General features: G+C 32.8%; 2 protein-coding genes across 25 annotated transcripts in view; one reads left to right on the top strand and one right to left on the bottom strand.

Annotated features, from left to right (window-relative positions):
- LOC134478239 (histone-lysine N-methyltransferase 2B-like) overlaps nt 1-6,907 on the bottom strand; it is a 173,760-nt gene extending 166,853 nt beyond the window's left edge. The window contains exon 1 of the mRNA XM_063258741.1: nt 6,830-6,907. Coding sequence (XP_063114811.1) covers nt 6,830-6,907 — 78 coding nt within the window. The remainder of the gene's footprint in view (nt 1-6,829) is intronic.
- Nucleotides 1-16,552, top strand: part of Baz2b (bromodomain adjacent to zinc finger domain 2B) — a 277,553-nt gene that overhangs the window by 137,061 nt on the left and 123,940 nt on the right. For all 24 annotated transcript variants that reach the window (XM_013142413.3, XM_023561153.2, XM_013142411.3 and 21 more), the window contains one exon: nt 7,123-7,269. In XM_013142413.3, the coding sequence (XP_012997867.1) occupies nt 7,125-7,269 (145 nt within the window). In that variant the 5' untranslated portion in view covers nt 7,123-7,124. The remainder of the gene's footprint in view (nt 1-7,122; nt 7,270-16,552) is intronic.

The raw sequence follows: 16,552 nt of genomic DNA, 5'->3' as shown, positions 1-16,552 counted from the left end.
GTTGATCATCTTGTGATGCAAATTTTTCCTATTCTAGATTTAAATTCTGAAGTTATTTTCCTTTTTTAACATGTGGACAATTAATGTATTTAAAGAATTAAAATTAAATGAAAAGTGTAAGAAATGCATATTACTCATAATTTCACTATGAGATAACCATCTTAATATTTTATGTACCACGAAATATTTAGTATATTTCATTTCAGTCTTATTTGTTTAAACAGATTCATGTATTATTCCTTTTTTAAAAATAAAATTAGATCATACAATATAATGCCTTTTGCAGTTTATGTCATGAATATTTCCTTGTGTTGAATAGTATTAGAAAATAAAATTTTTAATAGTTATGTAATACTCTTTGAATAGATATTTCAGATTACTTAGCAAGCCTTGTGAATCAGAATTTAACTTTTTTAATCCTTTTTTTGTTGTTGTTGCTGTTCATTTCCATGCTAAATACATACAGGTGCTTAGCTCTACCACTGAGCTACATCCCCCATATTCCCCCCTTTTTTTTCTTAAAACTTATTTCATGTCACCTTTTAATTGTTCACAGTGTATGGTCTACTTTTCTTTGATTTTTTAAAGTTTAACAGTGAGTGTCCAGAACTCAACATGATGCTCTAATATTGTTCTAACTAGCACAGATTATAATTCAGTGATTTCTTATAAAGGAGTTAAGCCAAACTTTTCCTTTGATACTTAGCACCTTTTGAATATGGCAAGTTTTTTTTCTATATTTTTGTTTTCTCATTTGTAAAGATTATAGTGAATAATTATGAAGATAACTACTTCAAATTCACTTGATATAACTAAAGTAGTGAAGTAAAACTACTTTGCACTTTATAAAATAGTTTAGTGTTGGTGGTGATAGTAGTAGCAGAAGTTATAAGAAGCAACAATACTGTCAATACTAGTAGTATTGAGTTTGAAACACATTCTCAGTTTTTTCCACATTGTTAAATTGTTCATTTATTTCTGACTTCTTTTGTATGCATGTGTGTGTTTCTATAATTTGGTGGTTTTCTCAATCTTTTCTTTGTTCTACTTTTGGACCTGTAACTTTGAACAGACCTTTTGAATCGTGTTTTTTAGTATGTCTAGTTATGGTGAGTTTTATTTTGCCTAACATAATAAACAACTTAATTAAAATTGTATGGTTGAAAATTTGGTGATTGTATTTCAGTGTCTTTCAGATTATTAAATATACATATAAACACAAAGTCAAAAAGACAATAGGGTTAGCATCTCCATATCCTAATCTTTAATTTTTTATGCATTTAGTTTTTTAGGACCATACTGGTAAGAATGTAAAGGAAAATTGCAGTTTCAATTGTGAAAATACTTGTCTGTATCCTTATTTGTTATATTCATGTTTTTGGTCATAACAATTGAGCTAAAAATGTACATTCAAATTATGTTATCCATGGCTAAAGAGGTCAATAAAAAAAACTTTGCAAACCCTGTCAGTGATTATGTTTTGTCTTAAGTGTAACTCTGTAATAATATTGAAAGATTTAAACAGGAAGGTACCATTGGTTAATTTATATTTTTAACAGTAATTGCTCTGTGAAGAATGAATTTGAGTGAGGAGGGATGCAGTACTTAGGTAAATTTGTAATCAAAATCCATGAGTAATCTTACCAGCAACTGATAGAGCAGCAACTGGAAAGGATCTGGTAATAGTTTAGACTTTGTAGGCCTTAAGGTTTGTCACACCACTGTATTCTGCAGTTGTGGTGAAAAACTGATAACTTTATTTACAAAAGTAGGCCTGTGTTTGTTCATTTACAGTAGTTGAGGCCAAGTAACATAAGAGAAAAAAGTAGGAAAGATTTATTTTGACTTGTGGTTTCAGAGAATCACTTGGCTGTTCTGCTTCTAGACTTTGGTGAGGTTAAAACATGTCAGAAGAGTTTGAAAAGAAAAGCTGCTCACCTCACAGCCTGGAAACAATACAAGAAAAGGATCCAAGAGGGGAGCAGTAACTCCAGTGCTATACACTTATGACCTACTACCTTCAAGTAGGCTCCATCTCCTAAAAATCTATTACTTGCCAATAATCCTAGGAATTACGATCTCATCAATAGATTAATATACTGTTGAAGTTAGAGCCCTCATGATCAATTCAGTTCCTCAGATTCCACCAGCTGGCAATCAGGCCTTCAAGGCAATGAGGCTTTGGGAGAACATTTTTGAATCCCAACCATAACACTACCCATAGGATAAGTTTGTTGACTCTTTTGTCTAGGGGAAAGCTGCTACTCAAAAAGGTGGATAGCTATGAAGATGATGAAAGTGAGTCAATGTACAATTTATGGGGGAAGTAAAAATTGACATAATTTGGAGATCAGTTGGATAAGATGGTCTGGAGGATACACATGCTCATGCTTATCTCCTCTATCAGACTTCAAGTCCATACCTCACAAATGGAGGTAATATCTTGATTTCCCTCCCAGATTAAAAATATCATTTCATATAAACTTTCAATCTGGTTGTGTTTGCAATCTCCCATTTAGATTAGTGCCAACTAAACTGTATCAACAATTCTGTTTACCACCTAGTTGAATTCTGCATCCTTTTTATGGACTTCTTTTCTGTCAGGGTCACAGGTGCTTTTAATTAGATTTTAATTTTTATTTCTTGTTATAGCACTGAAATTATAAAGTAAAGTCATCCAATGACATATTACAGGAATAAATTTAGAAGGCTGTACTGAAGTGAGTGAAATTGTGAAAGGAAAATAGAAACCACAGAAATAAATTTAGAAGGCTATACCAATGTGAGTGAAACTGTGAAAGTGGAAACCAGATATGTGGACATTTTTAATAATTGTAGTTGCAAATGAGAATAGAAAAAAATTAGGCAGCTAAATGAAAATGGAGAGTCAAAAATAAAAGCTTTGTTCTTTCTAATGATATGGGAAAAGTTGAAAAGAATCCAATAGATTGAAATTGCAAAAAGGGAATGGCAATGGAATAATGTCCATTGTAAGCTGTGAAAAGACTGTAGAAAGGTTAAGGAAATGAAGGACACTTCCTGCATTTTGGTAACAAGGAAGAAAGGAGATGCTCATGCCATTAACTTTTAGATTTCGTAAGGGAAAATATTTTTTATTATAGCTTTTAAATTTATCATTTAGTTACTCTCAACCTGCCCCAGGTGGGTTCCTAATTATTAATGTGAGTAGAGGCAATCACTTTATATTTGTCTTACTTTGTTCCTTTTCACTTTTAAAGTCTACTCTTTGTAAAAAGAAAATGAAGATGGAAACAAGAACTGAGCACCCACAAGGAAATCGAAAAGGGAATAGTAGATAGATAATACATTGCATAATTTATTTCCTCCTCTAAAAGGTCATTGACTACACCTGTCAGTATGTGGATATTTGATATGCAGAGTGAGGAAGATGTACTTTGCAGCAAATAGGAATTAGTTTGAAGATAACTTGCATGAAGGCTTAAAATTATAAATTAAAGACTGGAGAACAGTGAATGTGACTCCTACTTTGAAGGGAAGCTCTCAGATTTTGAAGTTACAGTAAATAGGATTGGATAGATGGTCATGTCAGTAAGTACATACTGAAATGAGAAAATATCCACTAAACCAGTTGTTTGAGCAGTTTGCGAACCTTTTTCAAACAAAATTTCACTTAGAATTCTAATACTTAAAAAAAAAAAGCTTCGATGAAACCAAGTGAGCCAGAGCCCCTGTTCCGAAGTGCTTAAAGGTAGCTGAAGACTTGGTGGAATATTTTTAAGGATAATTTCTAACAATAACAAACTATTAAAAACTTTTGTTTTTATTGGTTTAACTGTCATTAATATATGCATATGTTAAACATTGAGGAGGCACAATAGATATCTAGTGAGAAATAACTCCATTTCTGAATCCAGGTCTCTAGTCTCTTTGCTTAATATAGTAAAAATAGTTATCATTTTCTTTATGTATTTTTTCCAGAAATACTCAATGAATATACAAGTATTAAATGGATCCTTCTCTCTCTTCTTTAGTCACAAATAAGATCTCGCTGCTTTCATTTTTCCTCACTTTGCTATTTTCACTTAACATATTAGCTAATATAGACGTACATGATTCTTTTTAACAAGTACATAATATTTTAAACAAGTAATGTAGTAAAAATTTAAAAATCTAATAGCAATTCCTTTTGAATGAAAATATTTTTCTTTTACAGTTATATTACAGTAGATATCCTTTAAATATATCTTTACCTATGTATGTGAGTATATAATCTACCTTAATTTCTTCAAAGGCTTTTGAGCTGAAAAATGTAATATAAAGAAACCTAATGTTAGGGCATGAGAGAAAAATTCATTTTTTCTTGGTATTCACAATCTCTAGCCTTTGTTTTTTTCTGTGCATATGTTGTTTTTCGTGTCATGTAAGCTCTGCATCTTCCCCATTAAAGTTTTTATTTTAGCTCATCAGACAGGTGGTTCTTAGATTGTTATTTACTGGGCCTCTTAGTGTACATATATTTTCCATACAGCATCATGATTTCTATTTGATAATTTGCTTTAATTGTTCAGTCTTGTGTATTGCTCACAGTTGCTTTCAGGATTGTTTTAGATATCCAATTAAAGTGTTTGGTTTGTTAAGCCCTTAAATCTTTGGCTTGTTTTTTGGAGCCCCTTGCATTTGTAGGTAAAAGGATCAGTTACCCAGTTAACCATTGTCTGTCTTTTCTTTCTAATCTTTGTATCCTTGTTAGAAATTTCTAAGTCTGATCATTATTTAAATTCATAGATTATACATATCTAGATGTTAAATCCTGCTCAAATCTTGCCTTAATATTCTTGTGTATTTTGTGTATGTTAGGATAACCTCAATCTCACAGATCTCTCACTGCAAAAGAATACTTAATCCTTTGGCTGGAAAAGTATACTCCCTGAATAGATTATTTACTAAGCAGTATGAAAACTGGTGCTTTTCTGTTGGATTATTTTCTCACCATCAGGTCTTTTGAGGTATAAACAAGAAAAGAGTAAGTTTTTAAAAGATTTAACAGAAATCTATAATTTAGCATGACACGTATTTGGAGATAAACTTGTTGCCAAAGAAAGGAAAGACAAGGGAAAAACGAAATCAAATTGTTAAATATTTTTATCAGTGTAAACTTTGTGTTTTTTATTTTGTTTTTGGAGAACTGATAAGGACTTGAGAGCTAGTTTAATTCAGTCGCACCTAGTTTAATTCAGTCGCACCATTTGCAAGGTTAAGAAAGAAGTATTTAGGACAGTCTGAGACTTGCACCAGATCACAGACTAGAGCACAGAGCATATGATTGCCAATTGGCTTCTGTTTCAGTGTATAATTAGCTGACTGTTTGTAGTGGGTATTTAATTTTAGTTAAAATGTTAAAAACTTGACACATTTAGTAATGTGTCAAGTGACAAAGGAAATCAGTTTATTTTTATATATTCATATTTTAAAATCACAGTGTGCTATACTTAATTCCTTAAAATAACTTTCTGAAAACGTACATAGCTAAAAAATTGTATAAATGGAACCATTTTCCTATGATTGTATTCAGAGAATAAGTTTTTCTGCTGTCTAATAAGGTATTTCTGCCTCATCTGCTATTCCTACAACCTCCTGTTTACTACAGAATTTTTTTATTAGTTTTTGAAATTTTTGATTAGTTTTTCTTTACTTACTATCTTGAAATATCATATTTCTAAATGTTTAGTTAACTTTAACGTGCTAGGTGAGTGTCATGACACTATGCTACATCACTCTGTAGCTGTATTTTTAATGCTAAAGTTAGTGAAACTGAAACAAAGGGAGCTGATCGTGTTTACATTTGTTAGCCAACATTTCTTACCCTCCTTATTTGCACCTGTTCAGGTTTATACTTACCAGCTGTCAGTATTTATAAACTATGATTATGCAAGGTAGGAATATTATATATATATGCATTTGAACAAAGTTATCATTAACAATTAATTATTGACTTTTGTAGGACATGAAAGCATCATTCAGGGAAGAAGTTATTTGTGGTCTGTCATTTTCATAAATTCCTAGTTTTGTCTGTTCTCAAGATCGTTACCAGTAAATAATCATTTTAGTAAAATAAGAATGAATTTATGTTACCCAGTATTGGTGCCCATTATGCTGTATGTTAATTGTGCGTTATACATTATCAGTTTTAAGCAGTCTGGACAAAATATAAGATATTAGCCTCTTGGATATATGCTGACACAGAAGATACATTGATTATAATTTTTATTTTTATTTCAATGACTTTGTGTCATCAAAATCAGTTTGAATCATTTTACTGTTATAGTTGTACATAGAAATAAAACTTAAGGCTTTGATTAGTTAGGTATAGTTTCTGATACTTAGATCAGATTTCTCACTCTTCTCATTACTAATGGTTTGGGCTTGATAATTCTGTGTATTTGAAGGAGTTTCCTCTGTATTGTAAGGTATTTAACAACATCCCAGGATATGCCTACTAAATGCTCTTTTGGTTGTGACAGTCAAATATGACTTCCAAATGTTCTTTAGTAGAGAGGAAGGATGTAACAAGATTACTTGTGGTTTAGAACCACTGCTTTAAATCATGGAAAATATCAGTAATGAATCAAATCATTTATAGCCCCATAATCTTTGACATTTTTCTTGCATTGTTCATACCAATAAATCATTTTTTCATTACATTGTCACCCAAAAGTTTGTATGTAGCTCACAGTTCTTAAGGTAGGGAAGTTCAAGATCAGAAAAGCTAATCATGTGGAGTGGCCTTTTTTAACCACCTCCTCTTCCAAGATTTAATCCATTTCCAAGGAAATAAGAATTTACTTACTCCTGCGCAGTTTAACAAAAGAGGCGTCAGTGCCTGTTTAGACTTAATCATCTCTTTAAAAGCCTCATCTCCCAACATTTCCACACTGAAAAATTAAAACCCCAACATGACTTTCCTTGGGAACATAACATTTTCAAGCCATAGCACTATTTTTGTTCATAATTTACCTTTCTGATGGATGTATAAATTTCTAAATGTATTTCATATTTCTAAAAGTGGGTAAAAAGTTTAAATATGTTTAATTCTTTAAAATAATTATAATACTGAGATTTAACTTTTTTTCCATGTCATAGATATGGAGTCGGGAGAACGGTTGCCATCTTCAACAGCCTCCTCTACTATACCAACTTCATCTTCTACACCCTCTGTGGCCTCAGCAGTTTCAAAAGGCGGCCTTTCTACTGGAGCTTCTTCACTTAGCTCTGCAATCAACCCATGTGGTGAATATACTTTATTAACTAGGTTTTAGAAAGCCATCATTTTAATATTTTGTATTCATACCCTTCATTAAAATGTACTTGTGTCCTCCATGACCTGTTGATTAATGCTTAGGTGAAACATCTGTTCTTTTTGCTTTTTCTGGATTTTACCCTGGAATAGCCCTTGTTAGTTCATGCAGTCCATGCTTATAAAAAATTATCTTTTTGTTTAACCTTTTCAATTAATAAATCAGTAACATGAAACCTTAACAATAATTGGCCAGTGATAGAGTGAAAGCATACAAAGGAGTCCTTGCTGGTAAGGTTAGCTACCAGTGCTATGGATCCTTTGCCCAAAATTAGTTTCTAAGAGTTAAAATAACCATCTCATGGTCCATTATCCTGGTTTACAGATGGATACTAAGACAGATTATGTGTATGTGTACTATATGTATGGATATACTTGATGTAAAATATTATAAAAGTTTACTGTGTGTCTCTTAAATATGAACAAAATTTATGTTGCTATAAAGAATGAAAATTTCTAATATGAAAATATTCCCAGTTTTAATTAATTATGTAAGGTATTGTTAGTATTTGCCTAAGTCATCTTGTGCCTTATTATTGAGGTTTGGTATAATGCATTCTTAAAAAAAAAAAAAAAACTTGAATGAGATAAACACATTCCTGTATTAGTAGGAAGCATTTTAATTTAATTTTTTTATTTTACAGATTATTTTATGTTTATGAAAAATAGAAATAAATAATACTTCACTTTTTAAAAATTATATTTATAATTCTTTACAGATGAAGTTTTAAATATGGAATATTTGCTACAAAACATTAAATTGCCAAATATATATTTTTCTAGTGAATGGAATAAGAAGGATATTATTTTGTCATGGAATGATTTTCTAAAGTGTTCTTGATGGTGAAAAATAGCTAAAATAGTATATATAATTAAAATCAATAACTCCTCTTCTGTACCCTATACAGTTCTCATTGAGAAATTTAATAATTTTGTCCACATTTTGCTTTTGCATAAAATGACGGCTAAACTCCAAGGTCTGTTACTGATGTGCTGTACTCAAAAGTAGTGGTTCCACAATTGGATTTTTATTCCTAAATGATTGCAACACAGTTGTACTTTTGTAATTTTTCTTTCCTTTTTTTTTTTTTTTTGGTAACTCTTCCATCATCAGCTCCTTTAAATCTATTATTGTGATCTGCTGTTTTACTTTGTATTTGTTTCTGAGTCAGCCTTTAACATACATAGTGGTTCTACATAAATGTCTTTTGGCTTTTAATGTTGAAGGAGTTGCAGTAGTGTCCTTGAGTACAGAATCTTGAGATTTCTAGACACCTTTATCTCAATTTTCTGAATTAATGATGCTGGACTGACCTACAAATCTGGTTACTTAACAACTCTTTGTTAGTAATGGTTGGTAGTTACCAAAGAGGTGGGGTATGTTGACTAGCTGAATAATATCAGAAATCTTGTCTACAAAGAATAGTTTTGTTTTGTTTATTTGTTTTATCTTTTTATCTGTACCGGGGATCGAACTCACAACCGCCTGCTTGCAAGGCAGGTGCTTATGCCACTGAGCTAAATCCCCAGCCTACAAAGAGTAGTTTTTTAAAAATCATTTATTTGCTCTTTAAAGGTTATTGACTAAGGTTTTGTATTGAGATGCTTAAATTGATATCTATTTGTTTATTCAGTGTTATTTATTAATATTTTACCTACAATATGAACATTTTTCACTTCCTAGTTAAGAAAAAAAAATTTTTTTATGTTTCTTTTTTAAAAAATTTTTTTGAAGAGAATAAAACCAAATGAGAAAAAAACAAAATCAGGTCAGTCAAAACAAAAGGATGGACATGGTATATGACTTCAACCCAAAATGCAAGGTGGTCTAATATGGCTACCATGATGTCTTGTTATCTTCAATAGAATTGCCCATATCCTCAGACATAATGAAATTGAACATAGTAGTACAGAACAAAATCAATTAGAACAAAACATTGGAGATATTAGAGATATTATAGGACTTCAAAAGAGGTAATTGTCAAACCACAATGGGTATCCTAGTGAATCTTCTTGTTTTCAGAATAGTTGCCTATACTTTCAGATTTGATACTGTCAAACATGACAGATTCGAATAAAAGCAGTCAAGACAGTGATCAAACAAAATAGATTCAGATAAAATCAGTCAGAACAAAACCATGAAAGCAATGCAAGGCTTCATATTAAGTTAACAGGAAATTAAAAATGGTTACCATAGTATATCCTGCTATTTTGGAATAGCTGTCCATGCCATCAAATATAGTACAAGTAGACAAACTGGAACAGAATATATCTAAACTAAACAGAGTGATAAAAACAGTATGGCTTTCAAATCAAGATGCAAGATTAACAATGTCCACTGCCTTCCCTTTTTAGACAATTCCTCCTCTTTCACTTTCACAGGGTGCATTGTACATTTTGTATGCCACTAACTCCTTTAGTTTTTAGATCAGGGAGTTAACCCACTATTTACCTAAGTGGTTCTATACTGTTTTATCCCTGAGCTTGATCTCAAGTTATATCCATTTACCTACAAGAGCCATAAGATTTTCCTTGCTTATAGCTGAGTAGTCCTCTGTTGTATAAAAGTATTATGTCTTTCCAACCAATCTGTACCTGAAGGGTGAGCAACCCTGACTTTTTCCTAGTTCCCTGTCACATAGAGCATTATTTTCTCATCTTGGCCTTTCGGTTCTTAAACTCTCTTTCAGGTTAATTATATTTCTTATGTAGAGCATCTTGATGAACCCTATCTCCTGATTCACTCTGCCTATGTTTCTTTTTATTAGTATATTGAGACCATCCATGTTAGAGATTATGGCCAACCTTCTCTGCCTCATCTCTGCAGTGAATTTTTCTGTCTTTGGTTATCTACTTTTCCCTTTCATTCCAGTGTCTGCCCTGTTCAGTGAGCCTCCTCTGCTGCTGTTCCTGAAGCCATGGTCTTTTTTCTCTCTCTCTAGAATGTCCTTCAGTATGCTTGAGTTGGTGGTCATGAACTCCCCCAGTTCCTCTTTGTTATGGAAGAATCTTATTTTTCCATTAATTTTAAGAGATAGTTTTTCAGGGTACATCAATTTGGGTTACAGGTTATTTTCTTTTAGGGCTTGGAATACTTACCCCAAGCTCTTCTTGATTTGATGGTTTGTGTTGAGAAGTCTGTCATGATTCTGATGGGTTTTCCTTTATAGGTGATTTGTTTCTTTTCTCTGACAGCTTTAAATATTCTGTTCTTATGTTGAATTTCTGGGATCTTGATTATTATATGTCTGGGTGCAGTTCTATTTTGGTTATAGCTGGCTGGAGTTCTGTATGCCTCATATATCTGAATATCATTTCCTTTTCCTATGCTTGGGAAGTTTAGTTTTCTTTAGTTATTTCTGTAAATAGCCTTTGTATTTCATTTGTGTTTACCCCTGCTTCTTCACTCACATTTTTATTCTTAAGGTACAGATCCTCTTGTCATCTTTTAGCCTTTGTATTGTTACTTCCTGGTCCCTTGTTATTTTCGAGAGATCTTTGCTTTCGTGATCACTTCGTGATCAGTTGCAAAGCTGTCTCTAAGGTTTGATAATCTGCCTTTAGTTTCTTTCAAGCAGTTTTTCCAGCCTTCAATGGAGTTTTTAATTTCCTGGTAATCTCTTTGAATCTGTTTCGCATATTCTAAGTTATTTTATATTCTTCATCAATGATTTCTGTACTTTTTGTCTGATCCTCCATTCTTCTGTGTCTTCTTGAGAGGTGCTTAGCATTTCTTTTATTATTTTTTTATATCTTCCTTTACTTATATTAGTATTTCTGTTTTGAGTTCTTTTATAATGTCACAAAGATTTTTTTTTATGTCAGATGCTGCTTCTTCAGAAACTGCAGGTGTGCCACCTCCAGTCTCTTCTGTGTTTGCCTCTCCTGGGCCAGTACTGTTTGGATTGCAGGCTGGAACTTTCCTTTTGTTTCTTCTTGTCATGTTTCTGGTTTCTTCCAGACAAGTAGATAGTGGGAGTCCCAAAATTTTTTTTTTATTTTAAATTCACAGAGTTAGCTGTGTTTCATGTTTAAAATAAAGTCTCTGTTCCCTTTTGACATGTTTGCTACTTAGGAAAATGGTCAATAGGCCTGCATAATCCAACATGGTACTTTCTATCTTGATTGATTGTTTTTGGCCTGTACATTGTCTGATATTTTTCGCCATGTTAAAATAGTCATAAAGTGATAATAGTCCAACATATCTATCTTAAACAATTTGATTTCAGAGTTTTTTTTTTTTTTTTTTTGGTGTATAGAAACAACAAAAACAGTTTTCATCTTTACAATGCCAAAATCTCAATAGTTCTTCCGTAGGACCTTTGAGTTCATGCTGTTATTTTAAGCAGTTATTTTATTTAGAGAAAGTTACTTTTTTTAATCATCTTTATTAATGATATGGCTGCATGTAGAAATTTGTCTTAAGGTATAAAGGATGTAATTTAGGCTTCTTTTCAAACTTTAAATGATCAATTCTTTTCCATTGAATATAATACCTTGTCAAAATGAGATTATACCTACTTAGGAGTTCCCCGTTGCTGGTAGATGACATAAGACTCTTGGATCAGAGCTTTTGTTGACAATGGAGCAGCCACGCACAGTGGATCATGTTGGCTTTGATCCTCTGTGTCCAAGTCCCTCATAGGTAATGTAGGTACAGTGATGCAGTGGGTTTCTGTCATAACAGAGGAACACCGAACTTGGTGACTCTTTTGCTTTTAACATAAATGACTTGTTTCTATACATCAAAAAAATCACTTTTGGGGGTAAGATGTTACATCATCCTTTAAGGTTGCCTACTGTGAAGGCATCCCTGAGAAGTAGCCTAGTTACTGTATTTAAAGCCTTGCTATTCTTGGCATCTAGCAATAACATGCACAGATTCTCGGAAGATTACCTTTCACCACACCCCTTTAGTGTCATTACAGTGACTCAAATTTTTTTAAAAAATAACACTATGATAAGATTGATTAATCCAAGTTTATGTGCATATATGGATTTTCTTGGTCTTTTTACCCACAGTAATATTTCTTTCCTCTTAAGGAGTAACTTTTCAAAAATAAGCTACTTCTAAAAATAGTTTGGGACAGCTTTTACCAAATGTCGAGACATGATAAAAATAAAACATTATAAGATAGGCCCTAGGAAATAAAAACATTTTAGCTGAATAAGCTATAGATATTGAGCAAAAAAAAAAAATTAGTTCCTACGAATAAAAGGAAAACATAAAAGATTACATAGTTCATATTAAAAAATAAAACATTATAAGCCCTGTGAAATAAAATCATTTTATCTGAAGAAGCTACAGATATTGAGCAAAAAAAATAGTTTCCTAAGAATAAAAGGAAAACATAAAAGATGACATAGTTTATATTACCTTAGTGCTAGTAAATATGTCAGTTCCTCAGAAAATAAAAAAAAATTTTCTAGTTCACAGTGATAAGGGGGAGTATGCCATTGAAGGCTTTGCATGAAATGACAACTGATACACACTTTACTCCCATCCCAGGTTCTTGGATATTTAGATTCTTTTCCACATATTGGCTCCACGTGAAAGCTGAGAGAATGAAATTTAAGCATAATCTCACAAATTAGAGACAATTTGCTTGAAATTTTTGGTTAATTGATGTAATTCCAAGAAGTATCTCTTTAAGAAACTTCAGTGATAAGCTATCATAAACCAGTTGTTCACAAACCATTTTTGAAGTAAATCTCTTCAAACAAAGGCTGATACAAGTACAGAGTAAAAATAACTAGTAACGTTTTTTAAATTTTTCTACTTTCAGCTAAATTAGGCCTACTATTCTTTTAAAAATTAGAGAATGATTTGCATATGTATCTTAGTTCCAGGCTTCTACAAACTTGTGTCAATATATGGTATGTAAAAAATATTACAGGGCTGGAGATTTAGCTTAGTGGCATAAGTGCCTTCCTGGCAAGTACAAGGTCATGAGTTTGATCCTTGGTACAAAAAATAAAAAAAATTAAAATAAAACAAATACAAGTTCATTTGTAAGTCTACAATATAGGATATGTGTTAGTAAAGACAAAGATTCACTATGAATAAAAAAGATAAACTAAAATGTGGCACATAAACATGCCAGCCCACATAGTCCTAAAGTGGGAAATATCATATCAGATCTTCTAGGCTTCTAATTTTATATTCTATTTTCTGCAGTATAGTATGTTCATGCTTACATATGTATCTCCTACAGGACTACAAAAGGGTTGATATATATAGATCACTTTCTTCCAAGAAGGAAGGGAGACAGGGATAATAAGTAAAATTTGCATGGCAGCTTGGACTCTTTTGACTCCTAAAAACTTTCCCAGAAACTCCACACACAGTTTTCTACTTACATCTCTTTCATTAAAACTCATGAGTGATAATCTTAATTTTAGGGAAGCCTGAAAATAATAATTTTTAACTGAATATATCTCCATCCTAAATAAAATAGGGGTTATTATAAGATAAGAAGAAAATGATGGATGGTGATATGTGATATATAGAGCATAGGGACAGGGAAGAGGTTAAGCTGGAGAGCAGATTACCATCATTTAGAACTTTTTACACCATATGAGGCATTTATGCAGGATAATATAATGATTAAAAGTAGGACTTCACTGTAAGAAGGCTCTGCAATTGAATCTTGGCTTGAATAATGATCATCTGTGTGAATTTGGATAAATTATCCTTTTCTGGGGTTCCATTGATCTAATCACCTTATACTAGGTCTCCTTTTTAATTTCTACTGCAAGAACTTTTAAGAGACAACACATATCAAAACCATACTGCTGAGCAGTTTTTCATACTTCAAAAACAGTACCTTCTTTCTGTGTCCTCACATGGTAGAAAGGAATACAGAACAATCTCTTCAACCTCTTTTATGAGGGTTCTCTTACATTCCATCATGAGGGCAGAGCTCTTATGACTTAATCACTCCTCAAAACCTCCACTACTTCTTGTTTTGTTTTGGTGTTATTGAGACAGGATCTCGCTTTGTAGTGCAAGCTGGCCTTCAATTCATTATGTAGCCCAGACTGACCTCAGACTTGCCATGATTCCATTGCCTCAGCCTCCTGAGTGCCAGGATTACAGGCATGTGCCACTATGACTGCTAACCTACCTCTTAATGTTATCATATTAAGAGATTAGGTTCTAATATATGGATTTTGGGGGAAATACCAATATTCAAGACTATAACAGCTCTAATTTAGTATAAATTGAAAATGTATTTGGTTGTCAGATATTTGGCCAGTGGATCAGACTGAATTGGTCTTTTATTTTTGTAATTCTCACCAGTTTGGGTCGTTGGTTAACATATTAGTCAGATGGGTAAGTTTTCTGGCATTTTTGCCATCCTTCATGCTACTATAATGGTGTATATGAAAGTTTCAGCTGATGTTCTCAAGAGTTATGACTATGCCAAAAATAGACAAACACAAAGTTTTTATTGTGCAGTATTCCAAAGTTGTCATCTAGTTTCTGTGGGAATAGTGCATGGTAAAGTTGGAATTATTAACGATCATACAGTTGGGAAAATTATTGCGGTTCTCACAGGCTGGTTAAATAAGTATAGAGTGATTAGCATTCTGTATGATATATAACTCAGAAAGCATGAAAAAAATGGTAGAATAATCTGCTTTTATTTTGTCAGTTTAGTTTCTTTGTATTGAAAACCTCAGATGATATCATGCATCATGAAGAAGAAAGATGAAAACACACTGTCATGACCCATGCAGCAAACAGAGTCCTGAGAGGAACCAATGGTAGATTGAGAAAAAAATTAGACACCTACTAAAAGGAAAGCTGAGACCAGATCTCTGATAGAGAGCCAATGACAACCCAGCATAGTCTGCATCTTTATTTATACATGGCAAAAAGCAAGGAAGCACATGACAGGCCCAAAAGTGCAAGGTCTCAGTGTTTTGCTGAGGACACTGAAAGCTAACCATGCTCAGAGCTATCTGTGCTGCCGTTAACAGAGGAGAAACACTGAGGCCAGACACCTCCTAGATGGACCTTGCTGTAGTCCGTCCCAAGGAGTTTACCTACCTGCAGCTCAGCCTCAGCTCAGTTGCTCCCCAAAGCACACAGACAAAAAAATGCTGAGGTTTATTTCAAGCAGTATAATATATATAAAAATATAATCTCTCAATGAAAAAAACAAATTTAATGTGCTGTTTTGGTAATATCAGGTGACTATGCGTATTTTAGTTAGGATTAGCATTATTTATACATTGCAGAGTAAAAAAATCATAAAAATCAATTTATATTACTAAAGAAGCAGTGTATTTTTAAAAAGGAAAGTTAAATTTTAGAATTTAATCAGGCTGTATTGTGACAACCAGATCTTAAATTTATAGTAAGTAGAGAGTCAAGAGAATGAAAAGATTTCTCTTAAGACTTTTTAGATAAAGCTAAAAGTTCTTTTATACTTCTATTATAGTATGAACTATTATAATATTATTTTTCTTTTCAGTTGATTTGTCAGTGCTGTAGATATATATAAGTCCTAAACAAAGACTTGAATTTTCAGCTATCTCATTTTTCTTTCGTGGAGTTTACTTAATGAGATGCTTGATCATGGGATACTAACCAGTCAGCCAAGGTCCTTTTGACCAATTCAGAAAGAAATCATGAATAGGCAGTACAGCTCTGAGCTTTGAATACCATCAGCTCTAAGTGTAATAACTCTTCTTGCTGTTTTTCTACTAGTTCGAGCCAGTAATTACCAGTAGCTCCCTGGAACTCTTAGGGTTCCCTGCAGCTCTCCCTTGCTCTGTCACTGACTGCTAGTGCACTCAGTGTTATCATTTCCAGCTGCTGTGTGGTTTGAGTGCCAACACCTTTAATATTACCAGTTCTTACTTCAACCAGTTTATTCTGTTCTATTCAAGATAGAAGTCATGAATAGCAAAATAAATCTATCTGAAAGAGGCTTCTCTTAGGTCTTATGCTGCAGCATAATGGCAGGCAGTACACAGACTGATGTGATGAGAGTGAAAGGCAGGCTGATTATAGACAATGGGCAGACTCACACATGTGCAGAGTATCCTGCCAGTTAAATGAATACCTTCTACGTAGTCATGGTAGAATGCTCCTTGTGGGCTGGAGGGAGTAAATCAGAAGTGGCTTCATCAAAGGGGCAGAGTTATCCAGAGAGGCCAAGAGGTAAAGGACTCTGGGGCAGATCCAGACCAGACCTGCTATAA

The sequence above is a fragment of the Cavia porcellus genome, unplaced genomic scaffold, assembly GCF_034190915.1.
Source record: "Cavia porcellus strain 051 isolate PalLab524CR breed Dunkin Hartley unplaced genomic scaffold, mCavPor4.1 scaffold_12, whole genome shotgun sequence".
NCBI lineage: Eukaryota > Metazoa > Chordata > Mammalia > Rodentia > Caviidae > Cavia > Cavia porcellus.
The sequence above is the reverse complement of the archived record's forward strand: the minus strand, read 5'-3'. Positions and strand labels throughout refer to the sequence as shown.